This window comes from Hippocampus bargibanti, linkage group LG02 (genome assembly GCF_051943395.1).
Source record: "Hippocampus bargibanti isolate YZ-2025 linkage group LG02, ASM5194339v1, whole genome shotgun sequence".
NCBI lineage: Eukaryota > Metazoa > Chordata > Actinopteri > Syngnathiformes > Syngnathidae > Hippocampus > Hippocampus bargibanti.
In genome coordinates this window covers 7,748,769-7,771,975 of record NC_142735.1, presented here as the reverse complement: position 1 = coordinate 7,771,975, position 23,207 = coordinate 7,748,769, and the positions used below count along the sequence as shown (strand labels likewise).

Here is a 23,207-nt window from a genome sequence, read left to right as displayed (position 1 = left end):
ATAGGGAGAGACAGACAGAGAGAGAGCGAGAGACAGGAAAACAGAGAGAGAGTAACAGGCAGACACAGAGAGACAGAGTGAGTGAGAGCCAGAGAGAGACAGACAGAGACAGACAGATAGAAATAGCGAGACTCAGAAATGCACAGAGAGACTGAGCGAGAGACAGACAGACAGACAGACAGACAGACAGACAGACAGACAGACAGACAGACAGACAGACAGACAGACGGAGGGAGCGAGCGAGAGAGACAGACAGCGAGTGAGAGACAGGCAGACAGCGATAGAGACAGAGAGAGAGAGAGACAAAGAGAGAGACAGAGAGGGAGAGAGACAGAGAGAGAGAGACAGACAGACAGACAGACAGACAGACAGACAGACAGACAGAGATACAGAGAGAGAGAGTGAGACAGACAGACAGAGAGACAGCGAGAGAGACAGACAGCGAGTGAGAGACAGGCAGACAGCGAGAGAGAGAGAGAGAGAGAGAGAGAGAGAGAGAGAGAGAGAGAGAGAGAGAGAGAGAGACATAGAGACAAAGAGGGACAGACAGAGAGAGACAGAGTGACAGAGATACAGAGAGAGTGAGAGAGAGACAGAAATACACAGAGAGAGAGCGAGAGAGGGAGAGAGACAGACAGGCAGACAGACAGAGAGACGCAGAGAGAGAGAGGGAGAGATTTAGACAGACAGACAGAATAAGAGAGAAACAAATACAAAGAGAGAGAGAGAGAGAGAGAGAGAGAGAGAGAGAGAGAGAGAGAGAGAGAGAGAGAGAGAGAGAGAGAGAGAGAGAGAGAGAGAGAGAGAGGCAGACAGACAGACAGAGTGCGAGATGAGGTAGTCCATCACCCCCTCAGTTTTTCCACATTGGAAGAGGGAGGAGAGCCCGGCTGCTGCTTGCCACCCACAGATCAACAGTAGCCAGGGGAGCCCGGCTTGCCTCCCACTCTTCATCCAGAAACATGCAGCAGCACCTTTCCACCCACCACAAGGTGACTTGCAGGCTCTACCGATTACCTCAACTACCCACACACACTCGCACAAACACACACACAAAGGCCGAATTATTCCACACTAAAAATGACAATGAATTTCAAAAAGTGATGTCACATGGCATGGGGGTGTCAGCCACTTGGATTTATTAAACGTGGGTGTCAATTTGACACACTAATTCTAGCCTCATGTGTGATGCAGGCTCAATGACGGTGCATTTGTGGTTGTTCCGGTCGCGCATTAGACCACCGCACAATCCCAGTGCAGCGCAGTCAGGCTTTTTTATGCATCAGTCATCATCGATGAGAAGGTTTCTTCAGCCTTCGTCTGTACAAATTTGAAGGTTTCGGACGTTTCGCCTCCTATCCAAGAGGCTTCGTCAGCGAACTAAAGTCTGACTGGTCGTATCGGCCCTATTTACATATCCCTAATGTCCAATTTATATATCCCTAATGTTTTGACTAGAGTCAAAACATATCAGGAGAGGAGGGAATGAAACCAAAAATTCTCAAGATACAAAAAGGAGAGGAGTAGCAGTACCTTACATTGCAGGAGTTTCTGAAAAACTACAAAGAGTCCTTTGGCAACACAAAATGCCTACTTATTTCATCAACATCGCAGGGATAAAACAAGTGGGCCTCAATCGGCAGTACATTTGCACCTAAAAGCTAGCAACCACTCATTTGACAACAATGAGGTTAAAATCTTAGCGAAAGAACATAGATGGTTTGAAAGGGGGGTAAAAGAAGTGATTCTTATAAAACAACAAAATCCTTCATTAAACCGGTCTGGTGGGGTGAGGTTCAATTTGCATCGTTCATACAATAGCCTGCTTAGGCAAAACAGGTTAGGCAACATTCGTAATGCTGATGAGGTGATACCGGAGGGAGTGGGGCAAATAGGCCAGTCGTTAGTCAGGAATGTAGGAACAATCAGTGGGGCCACAGGGAGTGGTCCTCTGCTCCCCCCAACCTGAGAGTAGGGACCTATCATAGCTGTGTCCGGCGCCGCCATGTCTGGACATTAGGGATATATAAATAGGCCTGATACGACCAGTCAGACTTTAGTTAGCTGACGAAGCCTCTTGGATAGGAGGCGAAACGTCCGAAACCTTCAAATTTGTACATATGACGGCTGAAGAAACCTTCTCACCGATGGACCACTCCTGTACGACTGAGAGCTTACACAGACGTCTCTGTCATCATCATTATTCATAACCAGGATCATGCATTTGGTACAAGGGCCTTCCAAATGACTAGCGCTCACTGAACCAACCTAATATTGCCACTGTCACACAGCAATTCTGAATTAAAAAAGCATCAATAGCATTCAAAAAATAAACCTGGCAACAACATAACTCATGTAATTGTGTCACTTTCATTTTCTGGAGCATTTCAGAATAAATAAATATTGATTAAGCTGACAAAATCATAAATAAATAAAATAAAATCCAAATTCTCAGCAGAAATGCTGATTTTTATGTCACAATGGTCATGTTCAGGGTAATCAAGACAGCAAAAGTCTTTCTCCAACAATGAGATTTATTTCAGCTGCAACTGTTGAGAAACAATGTGAAATAACTGTAACAGTGTGTCTCCCCCCTGACGGAGTGAGGTCCTTTATTTTATACCGTTACATCTTCAAGATAGAGTCAACTCACAGCATAAAGACGAAAAGCGTGGCCGTACATAGTCATCTTCACAATCTTCAATCGGTGAAAAACAATCTTCAGCAAGTCCCTACTCCTGCATGACAATTCAAATTTTCCCATTACACAAGTCAAAACATTACAGTATGACAGATTATTTTTAATGTGAAAAAAACTGATCCGATTCAAAATTTAATACTGTAACTGTATCTACCCCGGTCAAGGATGACGCTTCGTACTGATGTCACATCGTTTATTGTGAAACACTTGAACACCGTGAAAACGTGTGCACCTTATTAACCGAAAGTAGATAAACGTTGACGTAGACTTGAGACTTTCGTTGCTCTGCTTGTATCCCTCTCGAGACTTTCGTTACTCTGCTTGTGTCTCTCTCTCGAGACTTTCGTTCCCTATCTAGCGGTCGCTCTCCTTGTGTCTCTCTCTCGAGACTTTCGTTCCGTCTGTCTTGCCGTACTTGCTTTTATCTAAAACACCTGACACGGAAGCGGACGTGACAATGACAAACATTCTAAATAAAGTATCGAAGACGATTTTTAGAAAAACACACACATAAAGTTTCGCATAGAAACATTAAACACTTTTACAGAACAAGTCTAAATAAATTATATTTTTGTTGTCGTGGCAACCAACGACAAGATACCCGCCAGTTACAGTAACACTGAGGATAAAAAGATAAATACTTGATTCAGATAGATAGACAGACAGACCGATAGATTGATAGATCGATAAAGCTCTAACTCAAACGGTGGTCGACGGGTTAGCACGTCTGCCGCAGAGGTGAAGGGTTCAATTCCGGCTCTGGCCTTCTGGTGAGGAGTTTGCTTGTTCTCCCCATGACTACGTGGGTTTTTTCCGGGTACTCTGGTTTCCTCCCACATTCCAAAAATGTCGTCTCGTTGGAAGTCGAATAAATCAGGAAGGTATGAAATCAGCATTTAGTGTGAATATTTCCTGATTTATTTATTTAGCTATGCAGCTAGCTATCTCGCTAGCTAGCTATTTGCTATCTATTTGCTATCTAGCTCCCTGTTTGGCTCTCTACCTAGCTATCTATTAGATATATAGCTATCTGGCTGGCTGGCATACTGGCTAGCTATCTAGCTGCTGTATTATCTATCTATTGACTAGCTAGCTAGCTTTCGATCTATTTGAGTTACTTACTGGTCGAGTGAACGCCGGCACGTGTGGCTGCCGCTGCTCACCCACAAAAAAAACTTTCAAAACTCTCAAGGACACTTTACAGTCGCAGGATATTTTTTTGTGCGGGTGAGCAGTTATATTGTCTGTCTTTGTGTGTCTGTCAATTATTTGTTTACATACTGTGTATCCATTGCTTAAGTGATATAACACCGCCACACAAATATTATTTATTTATTATTGATTAATATTATTAGCCTGCTTCTGACTGGGAAACACGTTGGCAGATCTGTTACAATAAGTGACAGTTTACCTTAAATAACCCGAAAACACATCCCCCTCGAGAGAGGGAGACACACACTGACTCAGTGTTATCGCATCCAGCAATGCTGAGTGGGTGGAGGTTCGCCCTTGGGCATTCCCCCCCCCCCCTCACCCTCACCCTCAAGTAACCAACAACCTCATTACAAAAGCAAACATGCAGACACAAAGTACACACACATGCACAAAGGGCTTCCCTTTTTCTGTAACATGCCTCATATCAAAGCAAACAACAACACCAAGGTGGAGTAGAGGGAAAAGCATGTATTATTCACAAGGTTGTCCACTCTGTCTGCACCACGGTTTTATTAATGACTCGGCGTGAGAGTTTGGACAATCAAAATATCATGGTAACAGTAACAGCAATTACAGCAGTAACAGTAATAATAATAATAATAATAATAATAATAATAATAATAATAATAAATTTCATTCATAAGCGCATTCACTCTCAAGGACACTTTGCAGTCACAGGATAGGTTTTTCTGCAGGTGAGTAGCGGCGGCCAGACGTGCCAGGGTTCACTCAACCATGCAATACAACAAAGTCTAAGAAATGAAAAATTTAAGTGAAGTTTTTTTTATTTATTGTAATGAGTACAAAGTAGTTATTATAAATATTAGCAATTATTACAACATTTTTACATTCGCCAAACTTATACTGTAAATGCAGAGCCATAGCATTTTTATAGGTTGCCCATGAATCCTCAAAAATAAGGAAAGCTTTTCAGGATTCCTTTTTTTTATTTATGTGTACAGTAAGTGTGTGTGTGCGCGTGCGAGTGCACGTGCGCATGTGCGTGTGCGTGTGTGTGTGCGTGTGTGCATAGGTGCGTGTGACTGCTTCCAACATATTAGACTGTAAAGATTATGTTGAGAAAAAAAATCCATGAAAGTTGGATCTACAATAAAATATTCATGAAACCATATCAAGGTCATATTTATTTCATTATTCAACACATAAGTTGCAATGTGTGTGTGTGTGTGTGTGTGTGTGTGTGTGTGTGTGTGTGTGTGTGTGTGTGTGTGTGTGTGTGTGTGTGTGTGTGTGTGTGTAGGGACTAAACTACTGAAGCAGCAGATGTGGGCGGAAAGGGGCTTTCCCAATGACAAAGAACAGTAAAAAGCCTGAAACTCTTACATAAAGAAACATTGAAAGGCTCTTTTTTTGCGACCACACACAGCTATCTATACTCACATGCACGCACACCAGCAGAGCGACAAGAGGACAGCCGTGCAAAAAAAATCAATGAAAAAAAGTAGTACGATACACAAAAAAACGTAATGACGAAAAGGAAAAGAAGTCATAGTTGCTTACCAAAGAGCTCCTCTGCATTTATTTCAGTGGATGTGCATTTCCATCCTGCTTGCTAACAGCCATTTTATTCTTACACCGCTTTAATGTCCATTTGTTATGCTCGCACTCAAACCCTCAAATGTGTTAATACTGCCATTTGTCTGCTGTGTTTTGTGTAACAGTGTGAATTGTTTGTTCTGTACTCACACAAATTCTCTTCATGATCACCGCCGCCATTATTTCCTGATTTCTGGTGCAAGCTGTTTGTTTCTGTCATGCAAATCCAAAGCCCTCGTCGTATATCCCTCGGCCTTACACTAAAGCACTTATTGGAATGTTAATTAAATTCTGATTCACATTATATTATTATGTATTTATGCTATAATTAAACCAGACATTATCTCGTAAAAATCCAAGACCTAGCTCTTGGGGCTCACCTCTCCTGTTCGCACGTGTGTATGTATGTATATGTGTGTGTGTGTGTGCGTGTGTGTGCGTGCGTGCGTGCGTGCGTGCGTGCATGTGTTTGTTCTGGCATAAGGAAACAAATTGGCTTGTGTTCACTTTTGCGCTTCACACCCAGGGAGGTCGTCCCAGAAAGATCAAAACAAGTGTGTGTCACTCAAACACGACTGCAGGATTCCATCATTTATATTCTGGCAGCTCAGGTGACAGCAGGCACGGCCATGCGTTGCGGATAAGGTGCGGTATAGGCCCAAATTACCATTTTCTCACATGAACCAGTAAATCTCTAACACGCTTCCGAAAACTTGTAACTGAGCCTGAGAGTTTTGGATTGGAAGAGTGCGTTATAAAAATAACAAATGACGTTTTTATTTAATGCATAAATGTATTTTTATTATTTATTTTTCACATAACTTCACTACAGTACAAAAGCATGCCAGATACGCAATCCATGAACCCAATGAGAAAATGACATGCCATATCAAAGATCCCCCATTTATTGCCCCCGCTTCATGCAGTACGGCATAGGATCGGACATATTGATAGTATGGATATATCGCCATTTTTCTGGCTCCCAAGAATATCGATATAACGATATATATATATAACTTTGATATATGTATTATATATATATATATATATATATATATATATATATATATATATATATATATATATATAGAGAGAGAGAGAGAGAGAGAGAGAGAGAGAGAGAGAGAGAGAGAGAGAGAGAGAGAGAGAGAGAGAGAGAGTATATACATATACTATATGCAGTATATATATGCATGTCTATTTGAACTGTAGAGCGTGAGTTAAGGCAAGTTCCATTTACTGTAGTTAGCTTTGTGCATGCATTCAATATGAAAAAGGTCTTACAGCAACATTTTTGGATCGCTCGCAGCGTGAGGAAGAGATGGCAACTTCAGCGTGGCCCCGTGTTAAACCTCCCCATGTGCTCAGCACTCCGGGGAGTGAATATTCTCTGCTCTGAGCGTGTAATGCAGAAAATGCCCAACCTGGAATTCACCCCCTCCAACACCACCCTTAGCAAGACTGCCCCCCCCACACCCACCCCGCTTCTACCACCACCTTATATCGGTCTTAGTTATGTAAAACGCAATTCGTGGAGGATGGGAAAGGTCCCCTGAGAGCAACATTGTCATCATACATTAAACAGCACTCCAGGTCCGACTAAACACTGGCTCATTAATAAACTATGAGTGGTTAAATATAGACGCCCCCCCCCCACCCCCACCACCACACCAGAACTTCCCACTTTGCCTCATAGCTCTTGTTTCCAACAAGAATCTTTCTATACGGAGAACAGAGGACGTCTGCCCTTCCTGGCTTGTGATGCGAGGCTCACTTTGGGTTCAGCACCAAGGAGAGCACTACGGCCGCTGCTGCAATTTTGCGAGTGTGTGTGTGCGTGCGCGCGCGCGCGTGTGTGTGTCTGTGTATGTGTCCACTCATCGCATGCAATTCAATGAATTTAAACCCAACTAAAAAGAAGGACGTCAAAGTTACACAGCACCCTTGCTGGTGTTTTTCAGGCTGCTCATCACTCACACATCCATTATCTACCTAATCCATCTCCGTTTCTTCTCCCTCTTGGACATTTTTCATTGTAACCCCCCTCACCATCTATCACTCTTTCTTGACCCCTCTTTTAACACCCACCCACCACGTGTGTAATGTCAGTACCTCCCTCGTTCGATCGACAACCATTTCCAAGCTTCCTCACCGTTTCCCTTTTTTTGCCCTCTCCAAAGGACATTCATCCTGCCGCTTGATTAAAGACACAAGACTACTTTGTGTTCTTTCCTGCAAAGGGCAGGTGGGTTGATGTTTGTGAGCCCGAATCACAAGAAATTCCGAGTTCTCTCAGAATTCCGACTCTCAGGAAACTGCTTTCGTCAATCGTAAGAGTTGCAAGATTTTTTTTCTTCGCCCTTCAAGGAATGAGCAAAGTGTTGGAAAAAAACACTAAACACACATGTTGCTAGGAATTTAGCAGGCCAGCAGATATTTAGCACACACGCTCATGGATGACATCACCAGTCAGTGAGAGGCAAGAAAGTTTAACTCATTCACTGCCATTCATGAATTTATTCGACAATTGAAAATATGACGTAGAGCGCCATTCCCAAATTTGTTCGGGTTTTGGTTTTTCTTGCTGGGTGCCAATAAAACGCTGGCCAGACCTTTTAGCAATGTCTTACACAAGGGGGTAGCATTTTCCTTATTTCCATGTTAGCGGTTAGCGCTTTGTTTAAGCTTCAGCTGTTATTAAAGCGTTATACAGTATAAACCAATATACAATATATGTATTGCATTATATTTTGGACAGCCGCTCTCATTTCAAGCTCAAATAACAGACCCATATAATTTTGGAATTAACTATTTTTTTCTGATGAAAGAAGAGAGTCTAGGGTTTCTAACAGTGTCTTGAATGTTTATGTAGTCCTAAAACTCAATATTCTGTGGGTCCTGGAATTCGAGTGACAATGACAAAAACCCTGGCACTGGAGTGGACACATTTTTGCACATGTCTGACAGTGAATGAGTTAAGGTATCAATGAGCTTCTGCGCTCAGAGTAAGAAGCATGATTTCATATTTTTGTAATTGCAAGTCAAAGACGTTTTCGTCAATGTTTTAAGTGTCAATTTCTAAAGGTTTTGTAAGCATTCCATATTGTTTGGAATAATCGGTTCATCACTGTCACCGAAAGGCACAAAATAAACATGGATGTTTTCCAAGTTAAGCCAATCAAATGGTGTTGGAGGCTCCTGGAGGCTGTGAAGGTCAAAAGCTCCACCCCTGCTTGGGAACCAGTTCCAATCCAGTGGAGCATTGGCTCCGTTGAATGTTTTTCTTTTTGTTTTGTTTTTTTAAAACAAACCAAAACAAGTTAAAATCGATGACGCTCCCAATCCAGATAAAAGGCCATCTTGCAGTCAAGGTGGTTGATGGCCAGGTATGAAAAGAGGGAGTGGGGTGAGAGGTTGTCAGCGGTGGGAAAATGGATGAGGGGTGGATGGAGGACATGATGCTGAGAAGGTGAGCTAAACTTCCTGCTCACTTGACCCATCCAATTACCACAGTGACGGTTAATTAGTGCAGAGGTAAGCGCTGGTAATTACCACATTGTGTCTCGCACAAAAGGCGATATACACACACGCACGCACACACGTTGCTATGGATACCTCCCCATCCTATATCACGGCACTGAAGCAGAGAAGATGGAAATAGATGAAAGAGTTGGGGGGGGCAAGAAGTGGAGGCAGAGCAAAGACAAACAAAGGCGCTACAAAGGCAAAGCAAGAAGTAACAACGTTTAGTTCAAAGAGGGCGGTTGGCGGCATGTCATCCGCCTTAACAACTAACTCTGTCGAGGAATGACGGTTGAAAAGGCAGTCATCAGGTGCATTAGCGAGGGAAACACTGAAATCGCAGCTTTGTGCTCAGACGGCGGCTCACAATCATTCCAGCTGCCGACCAGAGCATATCAGATACGTGCACGTCGGCAAAGTTCAACATGTGTTTATGCAACCAAGAAAAGAGCCTAGAAAACTAATTTCCCTCATATGAGCGCTGATTCCCACAACCTGGCAAAAGCCGCATGTGTTTAGACAAAAAAAAGGAAATAAAATACAGTCATACCTCAGCTCATGAATTTAATTGGTTCCTAGAAAGCAGGTGTAAGGCGAAAAGTTCGTCTGCCGAACAATTATTTCCCATAAGAAACCATTAAAAATTAGAATAATCTGTTCCCCGGACCCCATAAAACATAATCTTCTCCTAAATAACCCTTAAAACGACACAAAATATGCCTTATTTTATGTACAATAAATGTGCTATTGTATTGTAATGAAAGAAATAAACTGTACTATATAATAAAGTCATTTTATTTACCTTTGTGATGGTCATTGATGTCGTTGCCTCTTGATGATATCCGAGTGAAGTTGCCGTGCTTTCTCGGCGATAATACCCTCACTCACAATGTCCCCTGCTAGCTGCTTTTCGTTAATCCAAATCAACAGAAGTTCTTCTACCTCTTCTATTGCCTGAGACCGTTGCTTAGACAACACAGAAACACCCTTAGCCACACGTAGCAATGGTCGACTTAGCATACTGGTACTGGGACGCTAAGTCACACAAACGCACACTTCATTCGGGTTTCTTGATGATCTCATTCTGCTCGACCGTAATTTTCTTTTGTGTCGTCTTCGGCTTAACACTAGCCTGTGGTGGGGTCTTTTTCGGTACGATAATAGCAAAAGTACTCCACTCGATAACAAACCATGCCTGCACTCAAAGGGGGTGTGGAAAACTAGTCCGCCAGCCAACTAGTCCGCCAGCAATGTGTGGTTTGGTTCGTCCGCCGATAACTACTTTGTTAGCCAAGACCATAGGCTCGCGAATTTAATGCTCGTGAGTTGAAAACTTTGTGAGCAAAAGCGTTCATAAGCCGAGGTATCACTGTAAATCCTTTCTAAGACTGGTGAGCAATGCAAGGCTGTAACTTGAAGGCCCTCATTTCAAGCTCAGATCACTCTAGACGCATATAACTTAGAAATAAACTTTTTTTTGATGAAAGAAGACAGTCTCAAGTTTCTTACACTGCATTGAATGTTTATGTAGTCCTAAAACTCAATATCCTGTGGGTCCTGGAATTCGAGTGAAAATGAAAAAAAAAACCCTGGCACTGGAGTGGACACATTTTTGCACGTCTGGCAGTGGATGAGTTAAAGTTTAACTAGAGGGCTGCCATCCTCCATGTTTTCCCATGTCTCCCTGTTGCAATGCACCTGATTCAAGGGAACAGGCTCAATGGCAGACTTCCGCAGAGCTTACTGATGATCTGATCATTTGAATCAGGTGTCCACATTGAGCCTTTTCCCTTGAAGCAGGTGCATTGCAACAGGGAGATTTGGAAAACATGTAGGACGGTGGCCCACAAGGACCGGAGTTTGACACCTGTCAGTTAAACTATCAGTAGAGAATGCCTATTTCCAAATATAATAAATAATGACTTAAAATGGTCAATTCCTATGGTATATTTTAATAAATTATGAACCACCGCTTTGAGACTACGGTAATGGTGATTCTGAAGTTTCAATTAACATGGACCGCACGCTAACCAATGCAGGAAAAGACATCCTGAACAAAATTATTGCTTTGTTGTGCGTTTTCAAACGGACACACAAATGTCCCTCTCGTTTACATGATGTGTTACGTAAGCTGTCAGAAACTGTTCATCTCAAAGGCAGAGAGAGACACAGCGGGGGTAGAGCGGGTGGGGGGGGGTGTCCTTACACATCAGCGGTCCATCGAAGGTCACATCGCGAGGCATGTTGGGGTTAAAAGACATGAACTTACTGGCCGCAAGCACCGCGTGGCACACGGCATACTAAATGGGAATTACATTCCTTGCTCCAAGTGTTCACATTCTGGGTTCGTCCTACATCACGGATGGGGTCACCCCCTTCAAACTCAGCGCACCCAGAAATTGTGGTCTTTATTGGCTCGATGGCGCCACTGAGTGACCAAACCAGCATTACGCATTGTTTGACACTGGGTCTTGTCACAACGCGTGGTGTGGGTTGTTTAGATCTCCTTTACCCTGAACCATGCAACTGCAACTCTGTCCTGGGTCGTCAACGTGTACAGAATTGACAGATATCAGCGTGTCTCAAACTTGATTGAGCCAAAGCATACATTTAAGGTGGGCAGCACGGTGGACGTGTGATTAGCACTCTTAACTTGGCAGATCAACTACCACCTGAAAATAATTTGCTGTGCAAACCAAATTTTAATTTTGTATTGTATTAGAAACAGAGGAAAGTTAACTTATGAAAACAAGTCCACATCTTTTGCTGAAGAAGACAAAATTACATGAATTTAGTTTTTTTTATTGATATGAAAGCCTTCTCATCCAAACTAAACAATTTAGTATTTCGACAGTTATGGTTGACCTCGGGTTGTTTATATTCAATATTTTTTTTCCTGAATAAAATGTAAAAAATGAAACGACAAGTCCACCAACTCTCCTTTAGGAGTGGATTTATTACTGATACGCGACAATACTGTTCCAGTACACACGTCTTTGTGGTTCACATGGAATTTTGAAAATTAGAATCGTGGTGTACAACATAATTTAAACCATAATGTTAACAAGAAATAGATAGTATTAAAAAATTCCAGCAATGTGAGCCTGCAAGACCTTTCAGACAACCTCGGTGGGAAAAGTCTCTGTTGATTAACATTTGTCTAATAGAGGATGTAAATCACTACTAAACTGGATCATCTCCCATTTATAAACCACACTTGAGAAATTGAACTGAAAATGCTGGACAACAGATGAATACCCAAACAAAGCATAAGGCAAGGTCGCATTGTACTGTATTTACAGTCATTTACATGTATTTACATACATTGTCAGTACAACAGGCGGACTTTGTCTCCCCCTGCCGTTTTTAACTAGTTTCCATTTTTTCAGCGCCATGCTAGATAGAAATAATCAATTGGGAAGAACAGCCGAAGAAAACTAAACGCAACAGTGTTGGGACACTTGTGGAGCCGGGTACATAAGAAATAACACAGGCAAGCCAGACACTCGCTCCCGATAGAAAACAAAGTTGGGGAAGGGGAAACTAAAACCGCCATTAAATAGACAAATTAAACATACAGCACAAGTGAGCATTCGTAGTATCATGGGTGCAAAATTTCCATTGTGAGTTTACTTATTAGGGTCATGTTGCATCATATCCTGGCTGACTTTTGGCGAGAGGCGAGATACATGGGTGGATTGGTTGCCACCCAATTACAGGGTACTTTTAGACAACCAGTCAACCACACATATATGGCTAATTTTGAATTATTGAATAACCCAAGAGGCCTTTTTTTAAGAAAGTCCAAAGAAGTCTGGGGGGAAAACGCACGCAAGCTCCATATAGCAACCATCTTGCTGCCAAAACCACATCTTTATCCCAAGTCAAATCACACTGTATACAAAAGCTGCAGTAATTGCATGAAAAACGAGTCCAGCAGACACATAATCATCTTATTCCAAACGTAAAAAGTCATTCAACAAACAGTAACTACACTGCAACTACAGTAAAGTACACAAAATGATAGTTGTTAAAGGACGTCGGTGCTGCAGAATAAACCAGACATTGAGTAGACCGCATCTTGGCTGGGTGGTCAAAGGATTACATCTAATTTTATATAAATATATATTTTTAATCTGTGCTACACACTTAATGCAGGTTACTTTACCAGTCAGGTTACGTTCTCAGCTAGTCCAGTCACATTATACATAAACACCAAGAAAAGGACATGAATAAAATGTTTAATTAAAAGACCGTAACAACAATACACAGTGAAACAAATTAAGAGAACCACAGAGAAGCCTCCCTCCTTCCCTCTCCGCCCCCAAAAAGTGAAAACTATCAAAAGCTGAAACTAAATGTAAACAGCATTTGGTGCTTCATGTGGTGTTTGTGTTCATGTGGAGACCGGACGGAGGAGGGGTTGCTGTTAGGCGGTGGGTGTGGAATGTGTCTGCCCGCGGACAGCGACAGAGGCCCTCACGGAGGTGTCTCTGCACTGGATGTGGTCTTTTTCTTTGGTGCCTTCTTCACTGTCTTGCTTTGCGTCTTCCCAAGGAGGGGCGGGACAGAAAAGAACAAAGACAGTCAACAACGGTCGGTGACACTGAAGGACAATGTACAGGCATCAGTGAACGCACTGTCTCAGAACGGCAATTTTACACGAGGACCACGTTGCAAGCTTCAAAGAAAGTTGTGAAACTCAAATGTATTCTCACTGAGAGTACGAAAGACATTTTTGTTGTCACTTGACAAGGTCGAGTAAATGCGCTTGGAATGTGTCAAAACTGGAAAGCCTCAATGCAAAATGACATTTGTGACCAACTTCAAGTATAGTGGTTGGCCATCTTGCTTCTGTAGTAGGGGTTGACTCGACTTCATCCCGCCAATATCACATCGCAAGTATACAAATCACAAAAACAACACGCAACTGCGCCTCGGGAGCATCTGGACCAGTTAAAATGATAAACAAAATGTTCAGATCAAATAAATGATAACATTAGTGATGCATTGATCTGTTCAGATTGTTAAGCAATTGATTGCTCGTCAAAATTGCCTATCACGTAGTGACTGAGGGCCAGTATTCTGATCCTGTGATGACAAATTAATAAATTTAAGAAATGGTCCAATCGCTAATGATGTTTGGATTTTGAAGGACCTGGGCAGATAAGATGATTGGAGGCTAAATTTTAGTGTATCTTCCTCACTCAGGCTTCCCACCACTGCACAAATGAGGGTCGTGAGGATTCAATGTCCAGTGCATTTGCAACACGATCGCCATCGCATTTCACAATTTTGTTGCTATGGTAGGAATCGAGTGTTTTGTTTTTACTGCAATATTGCTGGTGGTTAACTAGTTTTGACACCTGCAAGACTGGTAATGCGAGTGTGTACCTCCGTCTTTGCAGCAGGTTTCCTGGTCATTTTGGCGGCGGCAGTGGTAGTCCGCTTGGAGGCCTTTTCGCCACCGTCCTCATCAGAGTTCTCAGTTCTTGCATCTGATTGGTCTGAGCCGTGGTGGGACGATGTCTCGTCTGAAAGGGACGCCAATGCCATTGAGCGTGCTGTGGATTTATTTGTACAAAAACAAATGTCATCAGGACATGTTATCTCTTCTACTGTGGATCTATTTTTAGATGCAATAGTACAGTACATCAATTGCATGCTAGTTACAAAGCTCAGTAGACATTTTTATAAATGTACACAATGTACACAAATTGCAGTCAATGCTCCAAAACAAGATTTTCAGGCTACTGTGGGAATGCCCGGAGTATCTATATGTCCAAACCACAAAAATCGAAAATATAACCAACAGTTTAAGTTTTTGTTAAAATGTTTTCTATTGCCCACTGGCATGAGACCCCGGGGACGACCCAGGACACGCTGGAGAGACTATGTCTCCCAGCTGGCCTGGGAACCCGCCAGGACGAGCTAGAAGAAGTAGCTGGGGAGAGGGAAGTCTGGCCTTCCCTACTGAAGCTGCTCCCACTGCGACACGACCCCGGATAAGCGGCAGAAGATGAATGGATTTCTATTTGTGGACAGTATATAAGGTTTGGCAGAATGTTTCAATACCTGTTCATATCTAGATGGGTATGGTCACAATATATCACCCACCTTAAATTTTACTCAAATTCAATACAATTTCAGCAATTATATAATACTTTGGCGCCATCTGGTGGCATACTAATGCCGAGACATCATTTCGACGAGTTATGTTTAGACAATAATAACGATAATAGTAATAATAATTATATATTATTATTGCCTTTTGCTTGTTTTTATTTTGTGGTATCCATAACCAATTGTAAACCTTTTTAGAAGGGGTGTCAATGACTGGCACTTACTTAGCCCCCACCCCCCCCCCCCCCCCCCCCCCCCCCCCCCCCCCCATAGGCAAACTCGCTCCCTATTGGCCACAAACAGCAGAGCTTCACTGTGGTCTCTCAATTGTTACTACAGTACTATTGTGGAAGAGCCACAAAAGGAAATACAGTATATTAATTTCCTTTCAATTGCTTTTACATCCATTTTTTGTATTTCTTAAAGGTGTCGGAATTACTCTTGTACGTTTCTTTGTCTGCCTTTTCCACATTCCGTCTACACTTTGTGAGGCTGACACAGAGACACTCATTGTCTATCGCCATCCGTGCCATTTTAAGTTTCTTAAGCAGGACAAAAAGAGAAAATGACACAGACAACAGGTATCCACAGCACGAAATTTGGTTGATTATTCTGTGTGGCCTTACTTTGTCGTGCAGTGGCGCTCTTGGCCCGGGGCAGCGTGCTGGCCCCCGAGCTCATATCATCCACAGAGTCTCGTCTCATGCGGCCATCTGAAGAATGCAGTGACAGCTCATCCTCCGCGTTGATGAGTGTCAGGTCCTGCATGCTAAAACTGCGCAGCTTGTCTGACAGCACACCCTGTCCCTGCATAGCAATTAACAAAAAATGATGAGTCAAATGTTGGACAAAAGATTTGAGAAATAGATTGGCCAAATATCGAGATGTACTGGATACAAAAAGTGCCGAGAAAAAAAAAACTATTTTTCATACATGGTACACTTGGATGTTTCAGAACATCAAACACAATTTTAAATGTCACAAAGTCAATCGAAGTAAATACATTAAACAAACTGCAGTTTCTATCACTTCAATTTTGGAACTGTTAACCTTACACTTTCCCCACGGCCTTGAAATAGCAGTGCGCAGTGAAAAGGCCTTAAGACACAGGCGTCAAAGTCAAGACCTGGGGCCAAATCTTGCCCCCCACATCATTTTGTTCTGCCCTCGAAAGCAAATCGAGCATGTCAAGTGCTACGATGCTTGCTAAAGTCCGAAGCAAAATTTCAAATTGTCCCATTTCACCACAATAAGGCATTATTTTTGACTTCAGATTTGAAAACTAGTTATTCATTCATTTGTTGTGCACTCTAAATGTAATATGTGGAGGGGGTGAAAAGTTCTCATGGCTTCCCCAAATTCATAACGGCCTCCAGAGGAAACCCCAATGACAATGTGGCCTGCAGCAAAAAATTACTTTGACGCCCCTGCCTTAAGATAATGTGATACACAGCACGGCGCCCTCACCTTGGTGGCTGCAGTTACTGCAGCATTGGCAGCCAAGTTGAGACCCCTCTTTCCAAACCTCATCATGGTCTCATAACTCCTGTCTTTGGCCTGTGAAATGTAATCATCTATCTCCTGCAGCATGTGGTGATGAACAAGCAGAAAGGGAAACAAACGGAGCTAAATGCAACAAAATACTGTATGATGTATGTATGATTTCTTTCATAAATTTGCTGCTGTGAAATGTAAATGTCTCCACTGCGAGACTAATAAAGGCAAATCCAATCCAATCCAATCCAATGACAATTTAAGAAAGCGACCGAGTGACGGTCTTTACCTTCTCCTTGTTGGACAAGGTTGGGTGGACAAACTTGCGGTAGAGCACACTGGAGCCCTTGGTGTATGGGGACAACAGCCAGATCACAAAGGCGATCTTCAACTCAAAGTAAAAAGGAAACCTGTACAATGAAAACCAACGCAGAGAATGTGGTTTGAAACCTCGGACACTGTGAGCTCACTTTAAGAAGGCAAATCATCCTTTGATGGTGTTAAAACTAAAAAGGTACCCACGATGAGAAGAAAGGAGCATCAGCGCAGAGCACCAGGGCATAATGTGAAACTACCGCGGCTTGGAATTGATGCGGATTTACAAAGGACAGGAGATTTGAGACAATCTTTCATCAATGGAGCTACAGCTTCGCGTTTGCTTTCATCATTTAGCTTGCAGTAGATAGATGTGCATATTCCACCATGATGTCCCTGATCTACTGGTGAAAAGGACGCCTCCTCTTTCATCTAGAACAGCTTCATACAGCAATGAGGGTCCAGAAAATGCTTAAGATTGAATGACTGTGTCTTTGTGTTGCCATATTATTATTATTATTTTTTGTTGTTCTCTTGACTTCAAGATGGCGCCGCGAGAGTGGCAGCTCCTGTATTTTGTTTTTCTACTTCTTCCGTTCCTTTCCTCTTCCTTCCATAATTTTGCTGCTGTCAAATGTAAATTTCTCCACTGCAAGACTATTAAAGGCCAACCCAATCTAAAAATATCCAACTCAAGTAGCATCGGAAACACATGAATGCATCAATTGATATTATATAAGCGCTTCTTTATTTCTAGCACACGGAGAATGATGTGCGGCTACTAACTCACCATGAGAAGAACAAGTCCGACGCCGTCTCAACTGTGGAGAATAAGGCAAATACTATCCAGTACATCATCCATTTGACCTGAATTCATACAAACGCAGACAAGGAGGGGGGGGGGGGGGTCGTTGGGGGGGACAGGATAGTAGCTGAACACTCTCTGCCTTTTGTGAATCACGTGCCAAGGCAAACAAGATGTGCTCACATGAAATGCAACATATGTGACTCATGCGAATGAATATCATTATGCATGGTTTCATTTGCCGGAGACACAAATGGAATGTCGGGCATCACAAAATAGGATCACTTTTATACAAAACGTGCTTCAAACAACAGCAAGTGAACCGAGGAGTCGAGAACATAACAAATTCTGTTGAATCCAATGACTCCAAACTGGAGCAAACACAAATCAGAACAGTTCTAAAAATGGTATCCTACACACACACTGTGCTCCTTCTGTTGGCGTCTGCTTGAGTTGAGACAAGAGAGAAAGCGGGAGGAAGGGAGCTACAGTAACGAGTCAAGGAGGGGGAGATTGTTCTCGGGTGCGAATCCAGGCGCCAGGCCAGCACGCTGCTGCCGCTACGCCTCCTCCTCTTGCTCTCATCCTTTGCGGTGATGAGGTAAGCAGGGAGGATCCCGTTTGACTTAAGATCCAGCCACGCACTCAACTAGCAACAATAAACGTACCATTGTACAATGGCGATAGAAAGTGAATACAACTCTAGTCAAATTGACTACCTTCTGCGTTTTATTATTTTGGAAGAATTGGCAAAATACTTCTTTTCCTTTCGGCTTTTCCCTTCATGTCCTCTTTGACAAATCCAATGTGTAATAAGAACATTTTGTTCATTTAAAAATACTGTACATCCACCACGAGCCAACTAAAACAAAATGGGGAAAAAAGGTATACCACTTCAAAACTTCATTTTAACGTATTGATTGCCATTCCCAAATTCATTCCGGAATTGAAAATATGATGTGGAGCGCCCCTCCCTAATTTGTTCAGGTTTTGTTTTTTTGTTTTTGCGGGACTGCCGATAAAGTGTTGGTCAGACTCCGGCAGTGTTTTTCTCTTCCACGAGGGGCAGCAGTTCCCTTTTATTTCCAAGTTTGCACTGTGTTCCAGCTTCAGCTGTTGTTAAAGCGCTATTAAAAAACAATATCTATGTATTGCATTGTATTTTGGAGTGCCGCCCTCATTTCGAGCTCATATAACTCCAGACCCATAGAATTTAGGAATTAACTCTTTTTTTCTGACAAAAGAGAAAGTCGAAGATTTCTAACAGTGCATTGAATGTTTATGTAGACCTAAAACTCAATATTTTGTGGGTCCTGCAATTTGTGTGAAAATGACAAAAACCCTGGCACTAGAGTGGACACATTTTTGCAAGTCTGGCAGTGAATGAGTTAAAAAAGGGCGATAAGGAAAAATAGAAACAACTGTTTGAGGAAATGTGAATGAAACCATCCCATACTGTCTAAATATTTTTTTAAGATACTTTCTCATCAATGCTTTACAGTGATCTCTTTATTGAGGGGAAAAATAGAAACAACTGTTTGGGGAAAAGTGAATGAAACCATCTCACACTGTATAGATATTTTTTAAGATACTTTCTCATCAATGCTTTACAGTGATCTCTTTATTGGGTGCATACACAACTACAGTAAAGTCTCGTTATATCGATATTCTCGGGAGTCCGAAAAATATCGATATAACCGGGACTATCGATATATCCGACCCTGCGCGCATGTAATTTTCTTCTTGCGTGCATAGAAATAGTATCGTAATAAGCGGGACTATCGATATAACGAGACTTTACTGTATTTTGACTCGGGTGTGTGTTCACTGACTGGCCATTCCATGATGTAATTTTAGTTACACAATTTTGGCCTGATGAGACAAGAAGAGTTCAGTTTGGGGGGCTAAAATACATAAACAGATGTAAGCAACTAAAGCAGCAACAATGAAGAAGTGTAAAATGAACCCCCCATCTGACTGTATTCAAGCTCCTCCTCTTTCACCAAAGGCGGAGATCTTATTAAAGACTACTGTACATTTATTTCATTGCGCAAATGTACGTATGTAAATGTCATTATCGGTGGTGTGCATTAAAGCTGATGTCTGTGGAAGTCTTGCTTTTTAGTTCAAAAGCAACTATGGGGACATATCACGACTCTTAAGAGAGACTATTGGCAAATGAAACTTTATGCATTTAACACTATTTAAATTTCAGAGGTCAGCATGCCCGCTGAACAACAACAACAAAACAAGTGTCTTGCGGTTTTGTTCATTACTGTTGACGGGTTGACCAACACAAGCAAGAAAGAGCTCATCAGTCATGAAAAAGACAGTCGGCAGCAACCTGGGGCAAGACGTCTTCAAAGTGGAACAGTATAACGGAAAGTGATGCATTTGGAGTTTGTAACCAGCGGTGATACTCACATACTCCTTCACATTCTTCGTTTTGACAGCCTTGTATGACGCGTATGCTGGGTAGAGCGTCCCAAAGGCCAGGCTGAAGGGGTAGGTGGTAAAAAAAAGTCAGTGTTAGAGGAGATAAAAAATAAGAGCACAGAGGTTCTTGGTGTGGACTCTAAAACCCAAACAAATGACTTCCTGCTTCAAAGGCTTGTTGGCCATATTTTATCTTGTAGCTTTCTATATTATCTGCCCGGTGATAATGGCCGGTGATTGGTCAAAACAGACAAACCTGATATACACAGTCAGGAAGTGAGATAAGATGTCTGCCATGGGTGAGGTGGTGTATGATTGGAAGCTTTTTTTATTGAAATTCATTCAGCCAAAGTGGTGACCGTTACTTATATGACAGAAGCAGATGACTGCAGAAAAAGACAGGTGAGATTATCCCAAAATGGGACCTGCTTATCCTAAGAGCTCCCTAAATTTATCAACATTTTGTGACAATGCTGTCAACTGCCAAAGTCATAATAAGTGTACATGTATATAATAAATAATCCTGCTTACAATGCTTACAAGGTCATCAGGGATTTGGATAGATCACAAAAAAATGATCCCTAATTTTATAATATCACCTAAGGCGATTCTTTTCTCCAAAGTTTGAGGGAGACCAGATTAAAACAACAGACACACAGTGAGTTCTGACCATTTTGTGCATGGATAAATATGCACAAATCATACTCTTCCTACCAAGCTGTTGGCATTCATAGCATGTTTACTGCTCAGATTTGCAGTTGGTCTTCTGTCCCAGGTATGGATGAAACCTGTAATGTGCATTGCACGAGGCCACCGATTGAAGAGCTTGAATCGAGCAAATTGACCCACACACCCATTGTTACCATTTGTTCTTCCTGTCAGGCACTTCCACCTCAAGTGCAGAAATGTGGAATAGCTAGATCAGGGGTGTCAAACTCATTTCACATTGTGGGCCACATATGGCCTCGGTAGATGTCAAGTGGGCCGGACCACTAAAATTATACCATACATGCTATAAATAACAAAAATACTGAAACTTGTTGAAAACACAACAAGCACAAAGGTTTCCCAGGTATCTCTAAAAAAGGTATGACGTGGTCCATTTTTCATTGAAAATGCTACACTCCTTATCTACTTTTCACCGTTTGGATAATGATATTTTGGCTAATGAGGGTGTTGAAACCGCATTGAAAAAGCACCACTCTGCCCCCGAGTGGACAGTCCTTGAATTGTACATCATTTTTAAAAAAGAATTCCATGTCGTTCTTGCATTTTTTTCCACTTTTGAATTATCTTGCGGGTCTCATCAAACCTCCTTGGGGGTCGGTTCCGGCCTGCGGGCCATATGTTTGAAACCCCTGAGCTAGATGGATGCTGGCAAAAGGTAACCATTTGCAAGCTCTGCTTGTGCAATCAGATGAAGATAATGATACAAGTCACTGCCAGAAGTATTAACACCTTATTTAGCTACACAATTCTGTGAGGAGCAATGCAGGAGTAGTGACAGCTGCTTACTTCAGTCGAGTCATTCTCTGCTGATGTCGCGGCCTATATACACGCTTGAATCACCCTATGACGTTTCTGTCATCTATTCTTCAAAACGTTGCGTTAAAAATATTTTATCAGCTAAGTTTCTAAAGTCATGACACTCTACTACCTTGCCATCATATCAAAAGCATTGTTATCCATAATGTGAGGAGGGTTATTTGAACACAAATATACTCTTCGTAAGTTTCCAATCTGCGTCCTTCAGCCAGAGATGCCTGATCTAATTGTTTCAGTTCGACAAAGCGCGGACGACTCTGGCCAAATAATACTCAGTTGGCACAGTTACTGGTTAGCTATTAGCCACCAGCGACTGCTAGCTCGCGACGCGTCTTGTTAATTAATGAGAGGTTGAATAAACTACACGATCCGCAGTTTGAAGTGTTTACGTCTGTGTGGGCTGAGTAGGAGCAGAGCATGACAGTTGTCAGGGGAGACAGCCTCGTCGTCTCGCATCAGACTGACAGTCGATGAATGGAGCCGCCGCTCTGATGTGCTAACATTGCAACACCACCATCACCATCACCACAACCACAACAAAAACAGTCCGGTACTCACACGACCATCCTCGAAATCATCCAAGACACCATCTTGCTGGACCTCCTGCCGCTTGCCTTCTGCGCCTCGAGGTTAAAACGGTGAGGGGCTAGTGGGCTAAATTAAGGGCACCGCCATCACCCTCTTGGACGCGGCTGGTGTTGAAGAAACTGGCCGTTCGGTGGTCGGTTGACAGTCAGGTGCGTGGAGGCAACGGCCGAATAAGTGCTGCAGTCTCTGGCTCCAAGCTGTTTCGCGTCAGGGCGGGTGGATTCTTCAACTGTGTGGTTCTTAAAGGGGCAGCAATGCTCGGCACCAATCTGAAAGTTTTATTGATTAACACGGATTTAAATATTGTGTTCACAACTTGTACATCATAAATTCATTGGGACTACTGTAGCTGGGTGTGACATAACGAAGGGAGGGGGATAATAGTAATCAATAAAAAAAGGAATTATAGAACCAAAGCTATCAAGAGGCAAATGAATCATAGAACTAAAGCCATCAAGACCCAAATAAAGAATTTATAAAGAAAATAATTTACAAAGAAAAAAATACAGAAAAAAAATTACGGCAGCAAAGTGATGAAAGGAATGAAAGTAGAAAAACAAAATACAGGAGCTGCTGGAAAGGCAGCCACTCTCATGGTGCCGTCTTGAAGTCAAAGGAACTAACAAACAAAAAATACATAACAAATAACATGACAACACAAAGACAGTCATTCATTCTTAAGCACTTTCTGTGCCCTCTTTGTTATACAAAGCAGTTCCAGATGACAGAGAGGATCAAAGCATCTCTTCACCAGTGGATCAGGGACATCATGGTGGAATATGCACGTCGACTACAAGCTAAATGTTGAAAGCAAACATGCAGCTGTAGCATCCATTGACGAAAAGAGATTGTCTCACATCTCCTGTCCTACATAAATCCGTTTCAATTCCAAGCCGCGACAGTTCC

General features: G+C 42.3%; 1 protein-coding gene across 2 annotated transcripts; it reads right to left on the bottom strand.

The window, feature by feature from the left end:
* Positions 1–11,931: 11,931 nt before the first annotated feature.
* Positions 11,932–22,518, bottom strand: reep2 (receptor accessory protein 2). 2 transcript variants are annotated; one of them, XM_089023371.1, is made up of 8 exons: positions 22,272–22,518; positions 20,157–20,229; positions 17,718–17,794; positions 16,902–17,022; positions 16,586–16,699; positions 15,745–15,925; positions 14,390–14,529; positions 11,932–13,543 (listed from the first exon to the last, which is right to left on the bottom strand). In XM_089023371.1, the coding sequence occupies exons 1-8, from the start codon at positions 22,301–22,303 to the stop codon at positions 13,475–13,477; spliced, it is 807 nt and encodes a 268-aa protein (XP_088879497.1). In that variant the 5' UTR covers positions 22,304–22,518; the 3' UTR covers positions 11,932–13,474. The 2 variants fall into 2 exon arrangements, with proteins under 2 accessions (XP_088879497.1, XP_088879488.1); XM_089023362.1 differs by having other exon boundaries at positions 14,390–14,559; positions 22,272–22,514.
* Positions 22,519–23,207: the final 689 nt, after the last annotated feature.

What these genes read in the sequence shown, in the direction of transcription:
- reep2 (XM_089023362.1), bottom strand. Translation starts at nt 22,303, where the DNA reads ATGGTGTCTTGGATGATTTCGAGGATGGTCGT. An exon ending in TCGGACTTGTTCTTCTCATG is followed by an intron (nt 17,023 to 17,717) that starts GTGAGTTAGTAG and finishes TTCATTGTACAG; the next exon opens with GTTTCCTTTTTACTTTGAGT. An exon ending in GAGCGCCACTGCACGACAAA is followed by an intron (nt 14,560 to 15,744) that starts GTAAGGCCACAC and finishes ATAAATCCACAG; the next exon opens with CACGCTCAATGGCATTGGCG.